This window comes from Leptosomus discolor, chromosome 19 (assembly GCF_034619465.1).
Source record: "Leptosomus discolor isolate bLepDis1 chromosome 19, bLepDis1.hap2, whole genome shotgun sequence".
NCBI classification, from domain to species: Eukaryota; Metazoa; Chordata; class Aves; order Leptosomiformes; family Leptosomidae; genus Leptosomus; species Leptosomus discolor.
Genome location: NC_141409.1, coordinates 12,650,904 through 12,672,518, shown reverse-complemented (window position 1 = coordinate 12,672,518; position 21,615 = coordinate 12,650,904). Strand labels below are relative to the sequence as shown.

The 21,615-nt window shown below is 41.8% G+C and overlaps 1 protein-coding gene across 1 annotated transcript in view; it reads right to left on the bottom strand.

The window, feature by feature from the left end:
• CRB2 (crumbs cell polarity complex component 2) overlaps positions 1 to 21,233 on the bottom strand; it is a 70,861-nt gene extending 49,628 nt beyond the window's left edge. The window contains exon 1 of the mRNA XM_086475642.1: positions 21,182 to 21,233. Coding sequence (XP_086331768.1) covers positions 21,182 to 21,233 — 52 coding nt within the window. The remainder of the gene's footprint in view (positions 1 to 21,181) is intronic.
• Between the last annotated feature and the right edge of the window lie 382 nt (positions 21,234 to 21,615).

The following is a 21,615-nucleotide window of genomic DNA, read 5'->3' as shown; positions in this document are numbered from 1 at the left end:
ATGCAGATCAGGGCTTTGTTCTAAAAGGAAATCTCATTTCTAACCTGCAGTGTCTTTTTCAAGTGTGAGACATTTGAAAGCTCCTTTTTAAACAAGGGCTGTGTAACTGGAAAATTCAATTAATTCTCTTTGCTTTGATATCTATTTAGTTTAGCACTATAGACACCATCAAAAGCACAATGTTATCCTCCATTCTGCACTAGAGGGCCAAGTGGTCCAATGACATATGCTCTCTGCTCCATGGTACTGATCCAGTGCTTTCACCATCTCAGAAGACAAGACTCCAGGACTGCAAATTATCAACTTGTTCAGAGGTGTTTTTCTTTTTTGTGAGCTACAAATCAGACTAAGCTACACTAACAGAAAGACCCTTGTAAAGTTCACTCTCAGCAGTGCCATGATAGGAGCATATCATAATTCTGTGAACTCTGGTCAATAGTATTATGCATCCACTGAACCGCTAAGGTCATTAAGCAAACACACTGAAGAGATGAGAAAAGATTCCAGTTGTCCTGAGCTTCCCACTCTCCGACCGCAAAACCGCACTCTCACATCAAATGGGGAATGAAACTCAAGGGACATCTTAATCCTACACCCCTGCTCTAATTAATAATCCTACTTTATCAATATTTGATGGAGCTGTTGTTGTGTCTCCTCTGACCATTACACTTTTCGTATAATGCTCTGAATTACGCTGCTCTACAGCAATGTAATAGCAATGTACTCCTTTCAAGGTAAGACGGATAGAGAAGACGGCAGCTCCTTTCCTAGCACAGTGCCCTTCCAGAAGGCCCAGGAGGTCAGCAGCTATGGCATACGCAACTGAGTAACAACTTATGCAAAAGGATCTATTGGCTCAGCCCTAAGTGACCCCTCCCCTTTGTGGCCCACTGTACCACCATCATATGGAAAAAAAATATAGTTGTACCCTGAAAACCAAACCAAGCCAAAACATAGACAACGTTGAGCACAACAGAGAGCAGTCATTGTATATACCGGCATAGAGAATCACAGTTAGTAAGGCACAAAAGTAAATATGACAAGAAAAATCGACAATTTTCTGCAAACTAAAGCATTGAGGAGGAAGATGTAGACTACTCTGTGCTAAACATAACAGAAATGCCCATCCCTCACCACAAAACCTTCACTCATGTCACACAAACTCACTTAGATGAGTATATGATTAGGTATGCTGTTGTGGCTGCACTTCCACGGGGTTAGGAGGTTATTGCTGCTACCCAATTACTCATCAGCACAGTTCCACAAGAGAGTACTCCCCCTCTGCTTTGCATGCGGAACTGCAAATGCAGTAACTCCCAAAACAGATGTTGTTAACATGATCAAGAATATTAACTCAGCAATTGCAAGTGCTTAAACTAATGCGAATTGCTTAGGTAAGAGGCAGCTCAAGAACAATTACATGCAGCTACATGAAAAGTAAAACATTCCACAATCCACATCACACTCTTTAAGGATTCTCTTTGGAAAACACAATACCTACTCAAAATTCTCCATCAGTGCAGAACCATTAAGATTAGTCCCTGCTGCTGAAGAATTGAGACACAGAGTTTGATGAATAATTTATTTACTTGTGTGTGTGTGTGAGCAGGCCAGTTCTTACATTCAGAGTGTACAAACCTGTAATTTCAGCACCTACAAGTGAGCCCCTGAAGTTCCAAGCCCAGCCAGCATTTCCTGTGCTCCCACTCTGCATGGAGCCCAGTGGAGACAGAATTTCTGTGAAGAGCGAGGGAAAGGGTTGGAGCACACAGAAATCACATCAAAGAGGTTCTTGCAACTGTAGCTTGTGGGACATAAAGCAGAGGTATTAAAATAGGAAGATTAAAAGAAAAGTAACAAAGAAGTTTTGAGGTATTCATGGGACAGTAGGTAGCAGTCAAAGTGCCAGAAGACAGACAGACTGCTAGTTACTAGGTGTCTTTTACACTTCCCATCTGACTCAAAGCCCAATGAAGTAATTAAAGACAGCTAGCAATTACAGTAGGCTTTGGTTCAGGCCCACAGAGAGCATGCTGCTAGGAAGCTCAGTCTTTCCACATTTCAGCAGATGGTGACAATGGTGAGATTGCCAAAGGTCAGAAAAACTATGGAGAGAGGGAGTAAGTCCTGAATAACATCTGTCCAATGAGTTAAAAACACTAGATGATGCAAGCTTTGAGGGAACTTATGTCATCTGTTCTGTCTTTAGAGAGAAGAAAAGATGTGGTTGCATTTTACTTTTTCACAGCAATGATACAAGCACAGAACAGCAAACAGATGGAGGTGAAAAAGAAAAAAAAAAGAATTAAGTGAGAATCCCTTTCCTGGAAATTATCATGCTGTGAAATCCTGTTTGCAATGACCTGTCAGAAAAATGCCTCAATTACCACAGGTTGGGATAAGCAATGGGATAAGCACAGGTGCTCAACCTCCGAGACAGAAGATCCCCAAGGATGGACTGGTTATCCACACCATAAAGCACGGCAGGTCACAGAACTGGGCAGGCTGACAACTGCAGACCGATGGCTTGGTGCTGTCATCAGCCCTGGCACGATCCTGTTTGCAGGGGTGTTCATGCAAATTCCGACTAGCGGAGCTCAAGAGGCGCCGAGTGACAGTGACGCTTTCAGCTGCTTGTTTCCACCCACAAGAGGGGCCGGGGGGGGGGTGGGGAGAAGGGAAAGGTGGAAAGTACAGAAGAGAAAACATCCTGTAAGTGGAAGGAACTAAATGTTGTCAACACACAATGGAAAAGGCTTAATGTGGACTATCAAAGACTATGCATCCCCTCACAAAACATGCTCGCAAGGTTTAACTGAGCAGTATGGATTTTGAGGGACATACGGTTTTATCTATAAAAAGAATATAGCCTTTTTGCCAGGAGGACCTTTATTAGAATTCCTGTAAATGGTAATTTGTTCAACTAAAGAGGTGGCTCCCTGCCATGAGCTGTAAAACGACGTTAGTTTTCAATTCTGTTTCTGAAGGATGATACAGATACTTATTTCTACCTCATGCTCAATGCAAGTTATGTTTTCTTCACAGTTCTGGTGCTCAGAGCAGAAAGAAGCAGCATTTTCCTGAATACTTTCCTGAATCTCTAAACAGATCCTTTTTAACACAATGTTCTCAGAACAGATCTTCCCAGTACTTCTACATCCCTTAACCCAGCAGCCATAACAAACCAAAGTATTTGGCAATACAGAATTGCTCAAAGAAATACGAGACTTCTTCCTGTTCATAGGTCTCCCTCAGGGCCCTGAGTGGGTTGCAATAGCACAGAAAGTTGCTCTAAACAGCTTGTATCCAGACACTCTGCTTGATGACGATTAAATACACAAAATGTTACACATCCAGTGTTTGAAACAAAAAGGCCCAGTGCATGCACCTAAGAAATGCTTTCCACATAGAGCACGTCACAGCACTGGAAGTACTGGAACTGCTATCATGTGATCCAGCCACAAACTATTGCCCTGAAGAAAAGAAATCCAAAACAGAAAGAAACAGTGAGAAAGTTCTAGATGTAAGGCTATTTTTTTTTCCTTTTTATTCCATGTGTAAGCCAGTCTTTGTTGTAGACCTGTATGAGAAAACAGATGTTAGACACACTCATTTGCTACATCACACCATTCCTAGTAAGTGCGATAGCCTAGGAATTCAATGCAGAGTTTATGTTACTGTGAGATCGTCATGCTTCAAGAGGAAAACAAGTTAGGTTTTTTCCTTTACAAAGATGTTGCTGACAAGAGGAAGGGAGTGATCTGCAGAACACACTGATATTTTCTAGCATCAGCTGCAAATTAATTAGTCTTTGTTATATTGTTATACTTTTTTCCAATACAACACTAATCCTGACAATCAGTTAGTACTGATCAGCATTTTGGTAGTGGTTCTCAATAGCTTCTGACTGACCTGGCTGTGGTCTCCACTGCTTCAACAAACTATAGGAAAAGGCAAAGCAAAAGCACAGACAAGACAAACACCATCTCTGGCTCACCAAGTAATTTTAAATATATGAAAGTAAATGTGGCTTTATAGTCCTTTAATTATGTATTGCATCTGAATTATGTATGGATCAGAGGGCATACAGGAATTCTGCTGGAAAGAAGCAGCACTGTGCAATAGTATTTCCTCACCCAGGATAAAACATGAATGTGCCCTACAACAGGTTTGCTTCAGTTTAACGGCCTCCTGTAATTCCCAGAGAATCTGCACACCAATTCTCACTGCAAGAAGCTGTCCCATGCGCCCAAGAAATTCCCTGTAGCCCCCTCAGAAGAATACATTGACATTGCTGGTGAGCAAAAACTTTCTCCTGTATCTTGCTGTTCTCTTATTTAGCCCAAATACCATTCAAGATAACATAATACATAGGTACTTTACACCTATAAGCCTATAAGACCTAACTGATTCAATGTGAAGTGTTTAAACACAGAATATATATCATGCCTTTCATGTTTGTCGTTGGTTTTGTAACGTATGGCAAGTCCTAGAATTGTTCAGATTACTCTGGGACTTCACCTAATCAGTAATTTTTACTGTTCTATTGAAAAGTATGACTGGTTTTGCTACTCTAAGTCAATATTTACGCCTCCACCATTTTCGTGGGGGACAGAAATCAATCAACTCTTATTAAGTCAAATAATCTAGCTGTAATATCACTTGGAAACAAAAGCCATCTTTTTTCCTTTTTAGTATTGCATGCTACAAGTACACACACAGCAGTGCGTGTGTGTAGGTTAATACCTACATTAACCATTATAACAAATTCTGCCACTGCTACCTATAGCAGATTTGTAATAAATCTATACATATTCCAATGATCCATCAGTATAACAACTCCTGTGTTATATCCTTAATTCCACTCTCTTCTTTCCATTTGCTTTTGTTCTCTATTGTATGTTCTTGATTGTAAACACATATTTGTGTATTGCACATAAATAAAGACAGACTTTTTAGAGAAGTGGTAGTAGGTAAATGACAATCCTCAGAGTTTTACAGGTTAGTGTGTCCTTATCCATTTCAATAGCCAGAGTAGAAACATTCTTCCACCTCCACTCCACCACTGCTTTAGATTGAGTCTGTACCTTGCACTGGGCAAAATACCAAACACGGCTCCTAAAGCGAAGTTTCAAGCAGAAAACAGTAGCTGTCAACTTCAGATGCAGTCACACATGCAGGCTGATGTTTGTTTTGTGCCGGAAAAAGTTCTAAAACTCCAGGTCTGATTTTGCATAAAGAATATTTGTGCTTTTGTCTTTCCCTTAGGCACAATGACCTTCCCTTGAAACACAGACAATGTTGGTCTGCTGATTAGCAGCGCGGCTTTGCAGCCAGAGCTCCTCCGGATGGGGCCAGTGATAGGCAGTGAAATCTAACTGCCACTTGGTGGCAGAGGTTAGATACCATAATTACATTTCTGGTTCCCAAGAATGCATCGTGCATGCTTATTCTCTGCCCAAGGTGACTCTCAAGATTATTTCTTGCCTCCTCGTTAATTACTATACATATTTATAGACAAATTACAGATTCAAACTTAAACATTTATTCAATTAATCACTTTGAATTCTAGTAGAATAAACAGTATCAAATCAATGTATTAGCTCAGGGGCTCATGCCAATTTAACACATTCATTTTCTGCTTCCTCTCTGTGGTATCTTGTCTCACACAAGAGTTAAAATAAACACCAGCAGCTTTCTTTGTAACAGAAAGAGCGTAAGAAGTTCTGGACCATCAAACTATCTGCTTCAACTCACAATGAACAGAAAATGGATTTGCTGCAATAACCAAATCAGGCTTGCTCCTACACCCCTCTTCCAAAGACACTGTGCCTAATTCTTTAAGTCTGTAGCTGATGATTAAATTACTAGCTTACTGAAAGCAACGATAAACGCAGTGTATGTTAGTTACTTACTGTGATTTGGTTCACAACATGAGTAAACAATATTCTACAAACAAACACTTCTGAATGTCTACTTCATGAGACCTTGTTTATCATTCCTCTTCTGAGGAAATTACATATTTTATTCCTTAAAGGTGCTGCAACAGCTCTGACTCTATGGCCACCACCTTCCACCCCACAAGCCCCGTGACTTCAGCAGCTTTGCCCCACACAGGAGCAACCTGCAAGGTCTGGCCTCCAGAAAAATCTTTTACGCCAAGGCCACCTACGCAAATGTACGTGATGTTCCCCTTTCTGCATCTGTGCCCTCCACTTCTGGTTTCAGTCTTTTTAAAACGTCCATGACACTGCGAACCTCTGAAATACATACAGCAATAACTATTCATTTGATCTATAAATAAAGGGAACTGACATCTTCACATTTGCAGGACTTTCACAGAAGGACTGAACACTGTGAGCTAAGTTTATGGCTAACCTTGGGCATACAGACTCTTTCTGCTCCCTACGAATTTGGTACCCAGCCTTTACTACTCTCTACCCAAGTCTCCAACTCCATAATGCCATTCAGAGTAAGTTACACACAGTCAGAGAACATCAGAGAACATCACTGCCGACATGTTCCAAGCCTGAATGCTTCCAATTATATGATAGTAATGCAGGATTAAGAAAAAGCTCTTTAAGGACAAGTAACTTTTATCAACTTTTTTTCTGACAGGAAGCTTTGGACAGACTGTACAAGTTGAAGTTCAGCGCAGAGTTTATAAACCACAGACATTTAACCTCAGAAAAAAATATCACAAACTCTCCAAATAATGATGATTTCACCTAATAATAACTGTTTGTCTTGTCTACACAACTAAAGTCTAATCTAGAAACACTGACATACTTAGAGATCATCTTAGTATAACCCATTTCATAAAACATCAATTAACTGAGACTCATCTAGCCAATTTAGCATGTTAGCCAAGCTGGCTCTACGTAAACCAGCTGCACTTCATCAAATAGGAGTGCTCTATTTACAAAGTATGCATTTATCCAAATAATTGTGAACCTCTTCTGACGCTCTACATGAGCACAGAGAGTAAGCACAAACACCCCAAGACGTTTCGGTAGTGGTAACTTTCAGGATCTGGAATAACTGTTACTGCTACTGAAGATCTGTTAACTTCCCATGAAGAAACAAACTCAGGTTAAAATCAGACCAGGCAGTAACTGTGTATGTGTAAGACAGAAACAAACTATTTAACCTAATTTACAAATTCTCAACAGAAATACTTACTGCAGAGACTGAGTATACTGTCTACCCAACTTCCATTAATTCAGAGATATGTCACACGGAATATTATTTTTTCATCCATTACAATAATATTTTCCAAACCCAAGTCACAGCTGTTAAGAGCTGTGAAATCTCCATGTGCCTCTTATTTCAGCATAGGTGAGGAGTCACCATAACTGGTATCCCTCTATTATACCTAGATCTATTTATATTTGAGTTTCCCATTTCCTACACGTACTCCTCTATTTCCTGACACGTGTCTAGTTCTAGAATTGGATACTGCACATTTGGTGCCTCAAGTGCTGCCCGAGTGAGTTGGAAAGTGGACCCTTCTCTTTTGCTTCGTTATTGGACACAAAGCCTGGGAAAATACAATGTACAAATTTCATATGACAAACCTGTCAAATTCCTGCAAATCCTTCTTTTGGAAAAGTTCAGGTAAGAACAAAAATTTGCATGCAGGATTTCATAGGAAGCAAATGGTTTATAATTTTTATTAACTATTTTTATGGCTTTTAGCATCTGGGTATCCAGGCTCTTGAGTAATGATGACAACAGCATTGACCTCTGCACCACCCAAAGACCCAGAAAAACTGGCCATCTGTCAATCTCTCCATCAATTGCTCCAGCTCCTTTCCATATCTTCACAAAATTTTGGGAAGATCCCTGTATTTTTACATTACACAAGTCTCATCAGCTCAACCAAACCCCTTTTCCAGTCTCTGCCACACCACCTCCATGAAACCCACTCCATGAAATGCAGCACAGCTTAGTTCCGCCCTCAGTATTCCAGGCTTGCACTCATGCAGTTTGGACCATTTCCTTTATTCAAGCCCTGTAGACTCTTCTGCTTTCCAAGTATTTAAGCACTTAAGCTTTGCAATGCATCTTTTCATTTGCAGTTCTCACACGGTTTTGCTAGACTAAACACATGCAGCATGCTGCACAGCTCTAAAAAAAACCCCAAAACCATGTAAATATCCTTAGAATGGCTCAACCTGAACAGGGTAACAGACAGCATGTGGCCCTGGAACAGAGGCCATGCTCATTGTAATGCTACCTGCTGAGCACAGCCGCAGCTTTCAGAGCATTATAAAAAGGGCATTACTGTAACAATGACAAAGACAGTGAGCGCTACTTGCATACTGTTTAATGAGCAACACAGACCAGGCGTTTGGAGACTGACAGTTTAGGTTTGTTTGTTGTTGCGGTTTTTTAACCCAAATTGCCATCACCTTTCAAATAATAAAGCACCCAAATTAATCAGGGAGTCAGTTCTGAGAAAGCAGCATGCATGATTACAAGCCCTTTTGCAAAAACCACACATGGATGCCTCTCAAGGGCAGCATCACAAGTCTTCTGCAGAGAAAGAAATTTGAGAAGATCACACTACACTTGCTTAGAAACCATTTTGCCTTTACAGGATCTGAACTATAGTTAGAATGCTGATGCCCTCATAAGAGAGACAGAAGTAAAATCACAAAGAGAGAACAGAACAATTTTCAGGATAGGGCATAACTCACAAACTCTGGTATCAGTTCTTTCAAAGTTTCAGGCTTCTGCAGAAGCAAAACAGAAGATCTGACAAATAAGAATATTTACTAATTTTACAAAAAGAACAAACCATCCCATGTCAGGTACTTCTACTCTTCCCCTTTAAATTTTCCACAGAACAGTTTTTGTAGCTGCCAATTCTGTGACCTTGCTGGAAGTGACCAAGCCAGAGATCAATTAGTGAGTACAGAATAGAGAAGCAGTGTTGACTGCATTCTGCCTGTCCCTTGGGAAGAGCAGCTGTGCTTCAGGGTACAGGCAGCAGAAGCCTGGAAGATTGTTATCCAGTGGGAGTGCTGATACGCAGGCTGGTTACTAACTGCAGGATGCACAGCGCAGCAGAACTGAAAGGAAACAAGAAAACCCCCTTTTTCCTTTGACTTCCACATTTAAAATTTTCCAATAATTTAAGAACACTTTAATTTTGCATGTCATAAAACCTTAGCACACTAAATGGCATCTACAACAAATACACCATGCTGGCTTCAAACGTACAAATTACGAACGTTCGTTAGCAATCTTCCTGCTGATGTGCCCCATAGGAACCTGTCCCTTAAACATACTGCATACTCTTTGCATATCCCATTTAATCACTTAGCAAAGTTAGTAAAAGTTTTGCCCGTAAAGATTAATTGGGAATATGCAAAATAAAAGAAACCTTTTCTGCATCTCAGAAAAGGTTTCCTGGCTTTTATTAGCAAAGGAAGAGAAACATCATCCGTAACATTTAAGCGCGGTTAAAACACCTATCACCTTCAACATACCTTAGAAAAGCATGTTGTTTTTCCTTGAAAGGGAAATGCAGTACAGAGGGTGGAATTCCTTAAAGGGAAAAAACCAAACCAAACCAAACCAAAAACCACAGCAAGTAGTTTGCACCAGCATTACCGAAGTCCTGAAAGTAGATACGTTATTATTCTTCTCTATGACACAGACTGGTCTGGAATGTGATACCTAAAGCGGTACAGCAAGCATTTTTAAGCAAGCTCCATAAACCCTCAGTAGATCACACCATACCCCATTTCATAGACAGGATGAACCAAAACACAGAAGAATTTGGAGATTTTACTTGCGTTACACACCAAACTACAGTGACAGAGGAAGATATCAGCCCCAGAACCTAATTTCCAGTTGCTGGTCTGAACTACCAGACAAGTCACCAGAGAGGATAGTGTCCTTCCTTCTTGACATCTCCAGAGAAGCCCCAGGGTGTACCCTCCAGTGTCCCAAATGATACACAACTCTTTCCAATCCACTTCAGACACTTCTTGCACATGCTGCAATCTCTATTTTCTCTTTCACAGAGGACCAATACAGAGAATTTGGAGTTAAGTGCCATCTCTACACCTACCAAAAGCTACTGCTACCTAATCCGTCTGGCTTGTGCTTCTATGCCAAAGTAAAAGGCGACACAAAACATAAAAGAAAAGAGACTTTTACAAGTGTCAGGAGGTAAGGAAAATGGTAGCTGATATTTTGGAAGACTACTGAAACAGTTTATCCCATGCAATGAGATCTTATCTACCCCAGATCTTGACTGAATTATTCGTTACTGGTCTCTGTCTCACACCCTGCAGTACAGATTGCCTGGACCACAGAGGCGTGACTTGAATAATAAAGCTATATCAAACTTGTAAGTTCTAACTTAACTTCTTCATTAGATCAAGTGATGTAAACAGAACTGCAGAAGAAAATATCCCCCTGAGAGACATTAGGAGCACTTATTTATGTATTTCAGTCCCTATTTCCAGTGACCCTCATGGTGTTCAGAAACAAATCAAACCAGCCGCTTGTCTCTTGTCAAGGAAAGAGGACCTATTTGCAAGTCGGCAGGAACCCCCCAACGCTCGGTCTCAGTAAAATTGTTTCACAGCACCTTATTAGAGGCTCGACAGGGATCATCTAGCACTATCTGCAAAAGCTGGTTGATGACATAAAACACAGAACACTTCGGGACATTGAGCAGGAAAATTTCAAAGATCAGCCCTACAGAACCATATATGTTAGTTTGGGGATTTTTAAAATTTTAAATACGAGCATTTAAACACTATCCTGAAAAGGTTATCAGGAAACATAACACATGACGATGATCACACATTAATTCTCAGTGCTACAACACTTCTGTATGTACTAAATTTCACAGTCGTCTTGTTGTCTTCCTCCTGTGGCTACACTAGCACTCCAGGAATGGAAAGCCAAGGACAGTGACTCAGACCTCTGTGGTTCCTAGCAAAGGGCCCTAACTGCTGAATGTCTTTAGAATGTAACTGGGGGGCTTTCCACCAAGAAGGTTCAACTGCTGACTGACATATAGCTGTATTCTCAGTACTGCACGAACTCCAGCTCTTTAGTATTTAAATCAGTATATAAATATTTCACATAGAACTTAGGCTAAAATAAGCCACCTGCCTAGTTACTACGCTGTCTGTCTGCTTGCCTTAATTTGCAGGCAACTATAATGCTATTTGTGTGATACACTATTCCGTAAGGCCTCCCAGAAGAAACCTGAGAGATCAATAGTCCTTAAATAAGTAATTAGAAGAGATGAAATCATTTAGGTCATCAAATAGCGAGTGGGATAAATAAGAAGTCATAGCTCCATGAACACCTGCATTTAATAGAATTTTTACATTTATTTGTTGAGTTAAATGATAGAAAGGCTGCACACCAAAGCGTAAGAGGCTGAACTGCTGAACAGCATCTACAATAGGAAAGCAAAACAGGATAACACTACGTACCTGCATTAAAATTGTTTGGCGGGTTAATTAAAATAAAAAACCAACAACAAAACAACCAAACAAAAAACCAAGATCTATCAACACACTTCAACTTCCCACTCCTAATGCAAGTGAACTTAGATCAAAAATCTGAAGGGAACCTTCTCATCTAAGGCAAGAAGCAAAGACAACATGCTGTGTAACGAGGCATTTCTACCATCATAGATGTGTTACACTAAACATGAGAAAATGTATGTAAAATATACCCTCACAAACAGACAGGTACATGTCTGTTCAAATGTCTCGGGTTTAATCTACGTTGCCCCATCCACCCTACTCCAGCGCAGTATCCTCTTATACCCAGAGCAGACACCTGTCCCTGCCCTGCCCCGTAGAAAGACTGCTTGCTTGTTGCCTTACTTTAAGATCCCTCACCGTCTGCCCCCAAGGAGGCCTCCAACCTGCAGCTCCTTCAGTCTTGGCAGGGAGATCAGTCTTCTAAATTTTCAACCATTTCATTCAGTCGTTCATTTCTAGACCCCTACTGACCCCTATGTATTACAGAATGGCTCCACCCTCCACATCTGTACAGGCTCCTACTTCTTCAAAATGGATTATGTGAATAAAGTTTGCTACCTTCCTTACCATAGTTGGTTGAAAGACTTCCTAAATTATAGCTGATTACAGTCTTCTGAAACTACCTAATCTGACCATTTTAGACTTTCACTTGGCAAGTAAACCCTGGGAGATTCTTTCCTGCTGTATGGTCATCAGGAGGATATCTATTCTACCAAACACTTGGGCTGTCCAGGGGAACATCTTTACAGACTGGGCTCAATTTTCCCTTAAAGAAGAAATTTGATATACTTCAAAATTTACAGTCAGCATTGCAGACGACATACTTCATAAGACACAGACATCCAGATCTTTCACAGCGTTTCAGCAGCATGCACGACTAATTTGCTAGTCACAGCATACATAAATCTCCAGCTCCTAAATAACCTACATTAGGCAACATCTCGGCATATCAAAGTTTATGAAATTTTGAGGTACATGTCTAAGGTCTGGAACATGACCTGTATCTGTTGCAGATCTGTTTCCCATTTATCACTTTATATGACAAAACTAGTTAGTTACGCAGCAGCATGCTGGGCACATGGAGTAAAGAGTCTCAAATATTGAAAGGTCACTTCTAGTTTATGCAACGGAAGGAACACAGCACATTATCACAGAAGAGACAAAACAGATTTCAAAGAGTAAGCCTTCTACTGTGATTCTGGTTAGAGGGACGTGCCGACACCCATTTGTCACTAGGGTTTAGTGTTCTGGACCGTATCTGTTTGCCCTAGAACACTAAGGCAAACTACTCTGAGATGAACTGACATCAGAAGTACAAGCTGCTCTTGACCCCATCTTGCGATACTGGGTTTGGGTACCAATACATTCAGGAAACACTCACACCAGCTTCAACAAGGTCAGTATTTTATCCCAAGGGTACAGCTTGTGAACATTTTCCAAATGTTCCAAAATACAGCCATTGAATTCTGGCTGTAATCACACAAAATTTTTAATGAAGTTATAAAACTACCTCATTATAACCAAAATTCTTCTTATAGCAAGATTTTTAGACCAGATTTCTGACCACAGTTCAAAGAGTTTTATTTCTATCTAACAATTACTATTATTCCTAAGAGTTCTCCCCCTTCTGTTGATGAAAAAGAATCTTGGTAAAGCTTTTTTAAAATTATTATTACTATTATTATTATGATGACTGTACTTCCAGCTGCACTCAGACAAACTCTGATTCAAGTTCTAGACTTCAGGGTCATTAAAAGACACTTCAGCTATTGCTTCCATCAAAAAAACATAGATTGCCGTAGATAAAAACAGATATGGGAAGGAGGAAACATGCAGTTAAAAAAACAAAGAGAAAAAACACAAAAAGCCCCACTGAAAACAAAACCTTTTTGTACCAGAAACAGATTGAAAACAGAAAGAATATTAGCATTTAGGAATGAAAAAGCCTATTCACTGTTGATGTTAAATACAACACCCGCAGAGATGGAAGCTGGGTTTATTTTTGATAGCAGCATAAACATTAAAGATAAGCCAAAAGCATTTAGAAAATATGGGTGCAGTACAAAGGCTCATGTGATGAGAGATATTTTGCTTTTAATCTTGACCTGGAAAACCTCTTGTATGACAGAGCCTCTTTTCAGCGGAGTCACAGTCCTGCCTAGTTGCTCTGCCTATTAGTGATAAAAAGGCCGCCCAAGTGGTTTCTACTTTGGAATGATGACAGGTTTTCAATCTTTCAATCCTAAGCGTCAAAGGAAAAGGAACAAAACCCCCTAATATATCTATCTAAGGACCTGTACTCAACTCCTGTCTTCCCTTACCTGGTCCAATCATCCTCTTCCCTAGAACAACAACCCTTATAACTGTATCATTGTTTTTCTAGAAAGGACATACATATTCCTCCAAGTATTTATCTACTTGCCACAGATATATAGGAAAACACTTATCTCATATTGATACAAGATAAACATGTACCATATCCTCCCATACACTGGAAAAACCAGCTGATTTCCAGATTGGCTCATCATGTCTCCAATCCCAGCAATACAGAAGTGCTAACCGAATCAACCACAATCATCGTGAGGGTTAAGCGATCAAAGGATCAAATCTCAAGTGTGCGTTATAAAGTATTAAGACTGAAAACCCTGGATGCCTCTGTGAAGTTCAGCCCTACTTGGGCTATCTGTTCATGCAGACCAGGCCTCTCTAGGGACAAGAGCTGCAGACAGACCAGCTGTCAGTCTTTGGAACTTTGTGCCATCAAATTCCAAGGAAAAATCTACTGCATAAGACACTGCCAACCCTACATGCTCAGCTACAACATGACTGTAGAATCTTCTTTCTGCTGCCCTTCCTTGCACAGACCATACAGGCAGACACCCTGTAACCAGCTGCAGTCCCTCATTCCCCTGGGCACAACAGGTGACAGCACTTCCATTCACAAGAAGAGCCCAGACGGTATAGCAACATGGCATTTCCCAAAGGAGAGACGTTAAGGGTCAAGAGACTCCTGATGATCATTCAGGGCCCCAATTTCTAATAAAGAAAAATTCTTTATCAGAATTTTTAATTAAATGCTCATTGAAGGTTGGCAATATTTGATTCCAGGACTTCTTATTACATAAGGAATGCTCTGTTGGGTCAGATCAAGGCTCCCATGTAGCCTGGTATTGGGTCTCTCAAAGCGGCAAAAGGAGATACCCCTTAGAGAAAGCCTGTGAGTCTGTCCACCCCCCAGAGGCCATTCTCTCTGGTTTTCCTCAAGGTCTGCGGTTGTGTTAGTGATATTAGAGGGTATGAAGCCAGCAACTACCGCTTCGTCTCACTTCCCTTTCTGTAGGGACTGCCATTGTACCATCGATAAGAGTTTGTTAGATTCCACCAACCTGCAGGAACACCTTGAGACAGGAATTGAAATTACTTTTTTGTTTTTCCCCTCTATGCTGACAGGAGTCATCATGTGCCCTCTCCTACCTCAGTGATGAGCAATATGACACAGTCTCTTGAAAGACTTCACTCTCTCTCCCATCTTGGGCAATGCAATCTGTATTTTGAAAAAGAAAAATAAATTAAATTAACTACAAAGCTTTAATTTCTCAGGAAACACACCACAATGAAACAATCTCAGCAGAAAACGTGTCGGCACATGCACACTCACATTTTAAAGAAACCTGTTTACTGTTACGAGTTTCGTCATGGCCACTAGCGAAAAAGTTTTCATTATACACTCAGCAGTTGTCAGGTGGGGGTGAGCATACAAGCAATGGACTGAAGACAGCACGGTGTACAAAACCATTTAGGTGTTAGGACGGCCAAGGCTAGCTGCCTTGCACTGTGCCCTAGAGAGCACCTATTAAAAAAAAAAAAAAAAAAAAAAAGATTAAAGCATTTCTGTCTAGAAATGGTTCAGGAAGCTGCTGATTTGCAGGTTCACTACAGACAACTTCAGTTGGGCTGGTTCTAGCCAAACAAAGCGAGTAAGGGACGCCGTGACAGGGCCGTACCGCAGGGCCTGTAACGCTGAGCGCCGGTACAGTGCAGAGCCATTCACCAGGAACGCTCTGTACCATGACACTCAGCAAAGCTACGGCACATCAAACAAAAACGTGAACTCAAAAGATTAACAAGTAGAGCAGCACATACTGAGATGTGCACTCATTTTCTTTTAACCTAGACCTTTGTTGGTTTTAATAATTGATATAAAGTAGCAAATGACTCACTAATTGCACTTCTAAATTGTAATCCAACCTGGAATCAATCACGCATGGCATAACTTGTGTTCTTTCGTGAAGCTAAATCCACCATAGTGTATGCAGCAGCCTTTCTAATAATTACATTAGTCATAACCTGAAAGTATTTCCCACTTACTTGGTTCCAGTTTTGCTTGCTTTTCAAGCTGATCCTCACCCCTATCGCTAAAAAGATCTCTGAATTGTTACCCCACAGAGCCTGCTCTGGGACTTGAAAAGCACTGTGGTACATTTCATGGTGTGATTCCTCCTCTTTTAGTGTCTAATTTTCCTCCAGTACCATTTCATCTCCTTTGCTCCAGTCCAAAGTCAAACAACTATCATTCAGGATTGCACCAGATATTCGCGAGTACTCTGTAAAACTCTTAGTAATGACTTCAGTACACAAAGAACTGCCAGATTTATGCATGTAATCTTTTGTTTTGCAGCACAGATTCAACATTTTTAAGTACCCTCTAGACTGGACAGTCTTCTGCTTGAGTCTCTTTATGCCTGAGATATACTTTTAAAAAAAATGAATACAGATCTTGTAAGCACTTTTCAGAATAAAACTCTTTGCTACATCATGCCACAGATTAACCATCTAGTAGCTGTGGGCTGAACAAAAATGAAGGCAGAATGAAATGAAACGAAACACTAAAAGCTGGGATTGAGTATACACAAAACAAGGTAAATTCTGACACCCAGGAACAACGTGGGATGCTCGAGGAACAGCCAGACGGCCTTTGAGAACTACCAAATGTGAACTCAGTTAATCAGCTTCTGCAGGATCCTCACTAGGAAACAGACCCGTCAGAGCCCATGGGAAAGCAAAGCTCAACAGTACTCGCACTCCCAGCCCCGCGGCGAGAACTCGGGCTTAAGGCACATCAGTCCCAGCACAAGCAGGGGGTGAGGAGATCTGCTGGGTTAAGACTTGGATACGCTTTCGGAGGATCGATACCCACACACAGTTACACCTACCACAACAACGCTTATCCACCCTAGCAAAGAGTACTCTAGCACTGATAGCATCTCACGTTCCTTTTCCCCCACTGCGAATCTTCTGCCCACATCCTGCAGAGAAACAGATGCAACTAAAATGTGCCAGGTTTTCACTCTTGATGTCCCTTCCCGCACCCCCAGACCACTCCCAGCAGCTGACTACGCACACACTTAGCCTTCGATTTTAATGCTGACTTCCAGAAATATTTTTATTGACTCTGGGTTTTAATACTCGCAGTCGCCCTGTAAAGATAGGGGATTTTTTTAAAAAGTGTTCACCCTTTCTGAATGCAGTTTTAATCCACTCAACATCTGATTGTATTATAACCCTTTCACTTTCACTTTCTGCTCTCGATGTTGTTGGGTTTTCCTTGTAGAAGCCAGATGACATCATGCCTTTCCACCTTGTTTTCTGTATCCTCTGGCATTCTACCTCTCTTCTTTTCTCATGACTTCTCTCCACACAATCAAATACAGTGAGACAGAAGAGTGGCTTTGGACACCGTTTTATGTTGTATGGAATCATTTCTGACTTCATTCTTGTCACTAAAGATGAGCTGCTTTTTCAAATTCAAGATTTTCTTCAAAACACCACATTTGCAAGTCATCGCCTTAGCTTATCACCTCTCTAAATCCAAGCCTCCTGTGTGGAAAGTATTCAAACATTGCCAAACTTCAAAGCATGCAAACAGCCACATTAAATGTGTGATTAGTCCCACTGAAATTGAAGTTAAGCACATGCAATTATTTGTTTTTATAGATTAAAAAGATGTGAAGTCAAACAAGTTCCTTTTCAAATTCTCCATTTTTTTTGTTATTGAGTTCTTGTGAAGCTTATGAGACTAATTTCACATGAAAAGACATATTTTTCTATGAAGATTTTTAAAATTTGTGCCTCGTACAGAGTTATTTTTTTCCAAATCAAAGCCTGTCCTCTGATATCTTTGCGCAAATCCCATTAACTTTAGTACATGTCTAAAGGCAGAATTTGAAACCTGTAAAGAACTGGGTCACTGGACAATGGTAAGCCTCAAATGGAGATTTCTTTTCTGAGTTATAACAAGAGAAAAATACCTCTTCCCTCAGGCCCTGTGTGAACATTCCCCTTTGTCTGTAAACAATCCTAAACACTTGAAATCTGATAGGTCACATTTCACCCTTGCTCACTCAGGATTTTCCCCTTTACCATAGCTAATAGCCATTTAGCCCTTCATGTAGCACTTGTAGCTGATGCCAGATCAGCCAAGGACACCATCCTGTGGGGCTTCCCCACTGCAATTCCAGTGCCTGATTCACTCCAGGCTTAAAGCCAGCAGCTATCAACGACTTTTTGTAAAGGGTCCCTCTGTTTTTCTGGGTTTTTTTGGTTCCCAGGAAAATTGCTTTCACACGCTGGTCATATATACTAGCTCCTGCCTTGCCTCTATTTTTTATTTAGTAGGCGTAATAAAATTTCTTTATCACATTTATAGAACACAGCATAATCATGTATGAGATCTACAAGCAGGAAAATCATCCAGGAACCGAGGCTTTTTTACAAACTAATTCTATGTTTATTGTGTCAGTAAACATCAGTGAAATAATAGTCTTAGAAGACTTCAGTCACCACAACTATTCTCTGCATTTAACATCTCAGATCTGTATAACGTTCTTATATAATTGGGTTTATTCCATTATATATAATTGTTATATCACAAAACCCACGTAGCACTTAAAATCAGACCATCCTAACCTAATCTGGCCAGTCAGGAGATACAAAGAGACAGTGCAGTATTCAGAAGTTAACTATGAGTTCCTTTTCCATGCTCACTTTTCCTAGAAAGTTTAGATTTAGAATCATTTAGAACGTCAACCTCTTAAAAAAAAATAATCCACGTTACACACTAACGACATACGCTTCGTGTTTTCAAAGATATTATCACCCTTTAGATTTGCTTCTGCTCAGGACAGCGAGGACAGCCTACTGGAATGAGCCCAAGGCGTGGAACTCTAATCCAGACTATGCTGCTTGTTGCGTGTGTGACCTCCGGCAAAGCGTTTCACCTAACTTAGTCTCTGCACCTCTGCAGCCACTGTGACTCCCGCAGCTGTCTCGGGGATGCTGGCAACGTTCAAGAATACATGACAACATCTTAAATATTTCTATTAAAAGACCTGCAGGAAACACACATTATTTTCATCATAGTTATATATTTTAAAAAAAGAAAAATCTTTCTATGCCAGTATTTTGTCCTAAGAAAGAGCGCAATTATTGTTAATTACTTTAACTTTCATCAAGGTAACTCTAGTTGCTTTTGGCACAATTGAAGTCCCTATCACTTACTGAGTATACTTAGAGATATAAATTCAATTTTCTTCCTTTGTATTCCACGAAGCCTAAAGACAGATGTTAACTTTTTTTCCAAACCTCAGATGTTCTTTTCCTTGTTAAATTTATATCCTTGTACTGCAGCGCCAAAGCTCTTCCAATCCCCTGTATTCTAAATTAATCCATCAATCCCCTTTCCTCTGTGTTTTTGCCCTTGGCAAATCATTAGCCCAAGGGAGAACTCAACACAAAAAGTCAAGATTTCACTCAGACCACAGCTGAAAATAACTTTCTTCTGCCTCTGCAAAAGCTTCACTATCTGAGATGCCATCTCTTGCAGATTTTTCTTTCCTTACTACATTTCTAGCTTCACTCCACAGCCACTAATTTTCACAGCTGCCCCTTCCCATTCCACTATCTCCTCCAGCAGCCTTCCTCTGGGCTATATTTGTACCGTGTCTCTATTCGCTGTAATCAATTTCAAATAAAAATGTTCTCACATCAAGTCCTTGGACCAGTCCTTGATTTTCTAGCTATTATCTTCTCTACCCTTCTCAAGACCTACACTAATATTTTGAGGCCACGCAGGAGATTTAGCTAAACTCATTCACTGCTTTGAAACCTCTTGATTCTAGACTTGAAAGCAGTAATTGAGATTCCTCAGATTTGTTTCTCCTTTCAATCCTTAAACATCATGAGACAAAAGTCTGTAACAAAGTAGAGCTATGCCTGACTGTTCAGAACTAGGGTGACACCTTAGCCACAGGCTTGGAAAGAAGCACACAAAACGTAAATGTAATTCGAACAAGCTGGACCTCTCACTACACGTACAGTTACTAAGGCACACGTGTTTTCTACTTCCACTCTAATGCTGCAAATCACTCTTTTGAATGAAAGTTACTGTTTCACTTCAGCACTGCAAATCTCCTGATCCTACTGCCTTTTGCCAAAGTTCCCTCACAGGCCGCTTCAGCACAGCATGTTGTGCTCTGATTATTTTGGCACAGAGCTCCCCAGTCAACTGTCTTTCATCTATACAGCCTATACAAAATTAGTTTTGAAAAGTGTAAAAAGTGATATTAAATATGATTGCCCTGGACTTACATGTTGAAAGCTGAGTTTGAAAAGGCACTTAACCCAGAAAACCTGGCAGAAATTTTGAAGCTCTCCTATGAGGATATCGGCCATTTGAATGTCGAAGCAAAACCACAAAGGTTCTATGGAACGCACATCCAAAGAAGAAAAAAAACGATCAGACTCAAACCTCCCTCCTCGTACCTAAAGGTTTTGGCATCTAGCACTGCTCTGAAGAGCCTGATGAACAACGGTAGTTGGAGCTCTCTCTTCAACCTCACCGTAGTGCCCCTCGGCTCTAGGACAGTCAGATGTCTGGGATTAGGAGGATTTACTGCAGGGCAGCTGAAAGCTAACTCGGACCCATTTGCCTTGATTTCTAGAAGAGAAGGATAGTTGATAATTGAACGGCGTATGCCTTGCGCAGCCCGACCTGCCTGAACGCCCCACAAAGCTGCCTCGATTTTGATGTCCTCAGACAACCGCCAAGGATTCCAGATTGAGAACAACTACTCACGTTGAAACACTACTTCTCAGCTCCGTTTAGGAAACTTCTCTCTTTCTGCACTGCCTTAGATTTTGCTGTGAGCTATAAAATCCATCAAGGACGTGCGCTGCTTGGGTTATGGGTGCCCGGGCCCTGCCTCGCCCCTCGCCCCCTCCCCTCAGACTCGCCCCATCCCTCCCTCCGGCCCAGCGGCCAGGCCCTGTCGGCGCCCGCCGGCCCAGCACCTCCCTGCGCCTTCAGCCGGAGGGGACGGCTCTGCCTGAGGGGAGTATTGACACTCGCGGCCCTGGGCCGCTGCGAGCGGGGCCGGGTGACGGTGAAGCCACACAGACCAGCCTCCACCGAGACGCCCCGGCGCGGGGGTGGCGGCTCCTCCCCGCCGTGAGGGGAGACGGGGCAGGGACGATCCTCTCCCCATACACACACCTGCCTCCCGCCGCGCCGCCAGGCCCGGCCGCCCCTCAGCCAGGGATGGGGAGGACCCTATCGAGCCGCTTACGCACTCTGCGCCCGACACGCTAGCACCTACGGCATTTGCGTAACGGGAGCCCTCTCAGGTGCAGCGCCCGCGTTGACGACATTACGGAGAATCCGTAAGAAACACTAACCTCTTTGAGGGGCTTTACGTAAGTGTCGTTCCTAGGGGCAGGCTCAGCCACTCCTAACCCGCGTAGCTGCTGGAGCTCTCTGAACTGCAGAGAACCCTCTCCGCGAGCGGCGGGTGGGATTACGCACTTTACGCAAGGAGTAGCGGCCCCAGGTAGAAAACCGGACGGACGGAGCCGAGAGGCTTTACGTCAATTCCGTAAGGCTGCGCTGGCCTACCGCGAGGAGGGAGGAAACGGCTAGTTCCGCGCCGCTACGGAATCGGCGCGGCGGCCCGGCATCCCCTTACGCAGTTGGCGTAAGGCTCTCTCTCAGGTGCAGGGAGGGGGCGGGCTCACGTTGCCCGGCAGCCCCAGC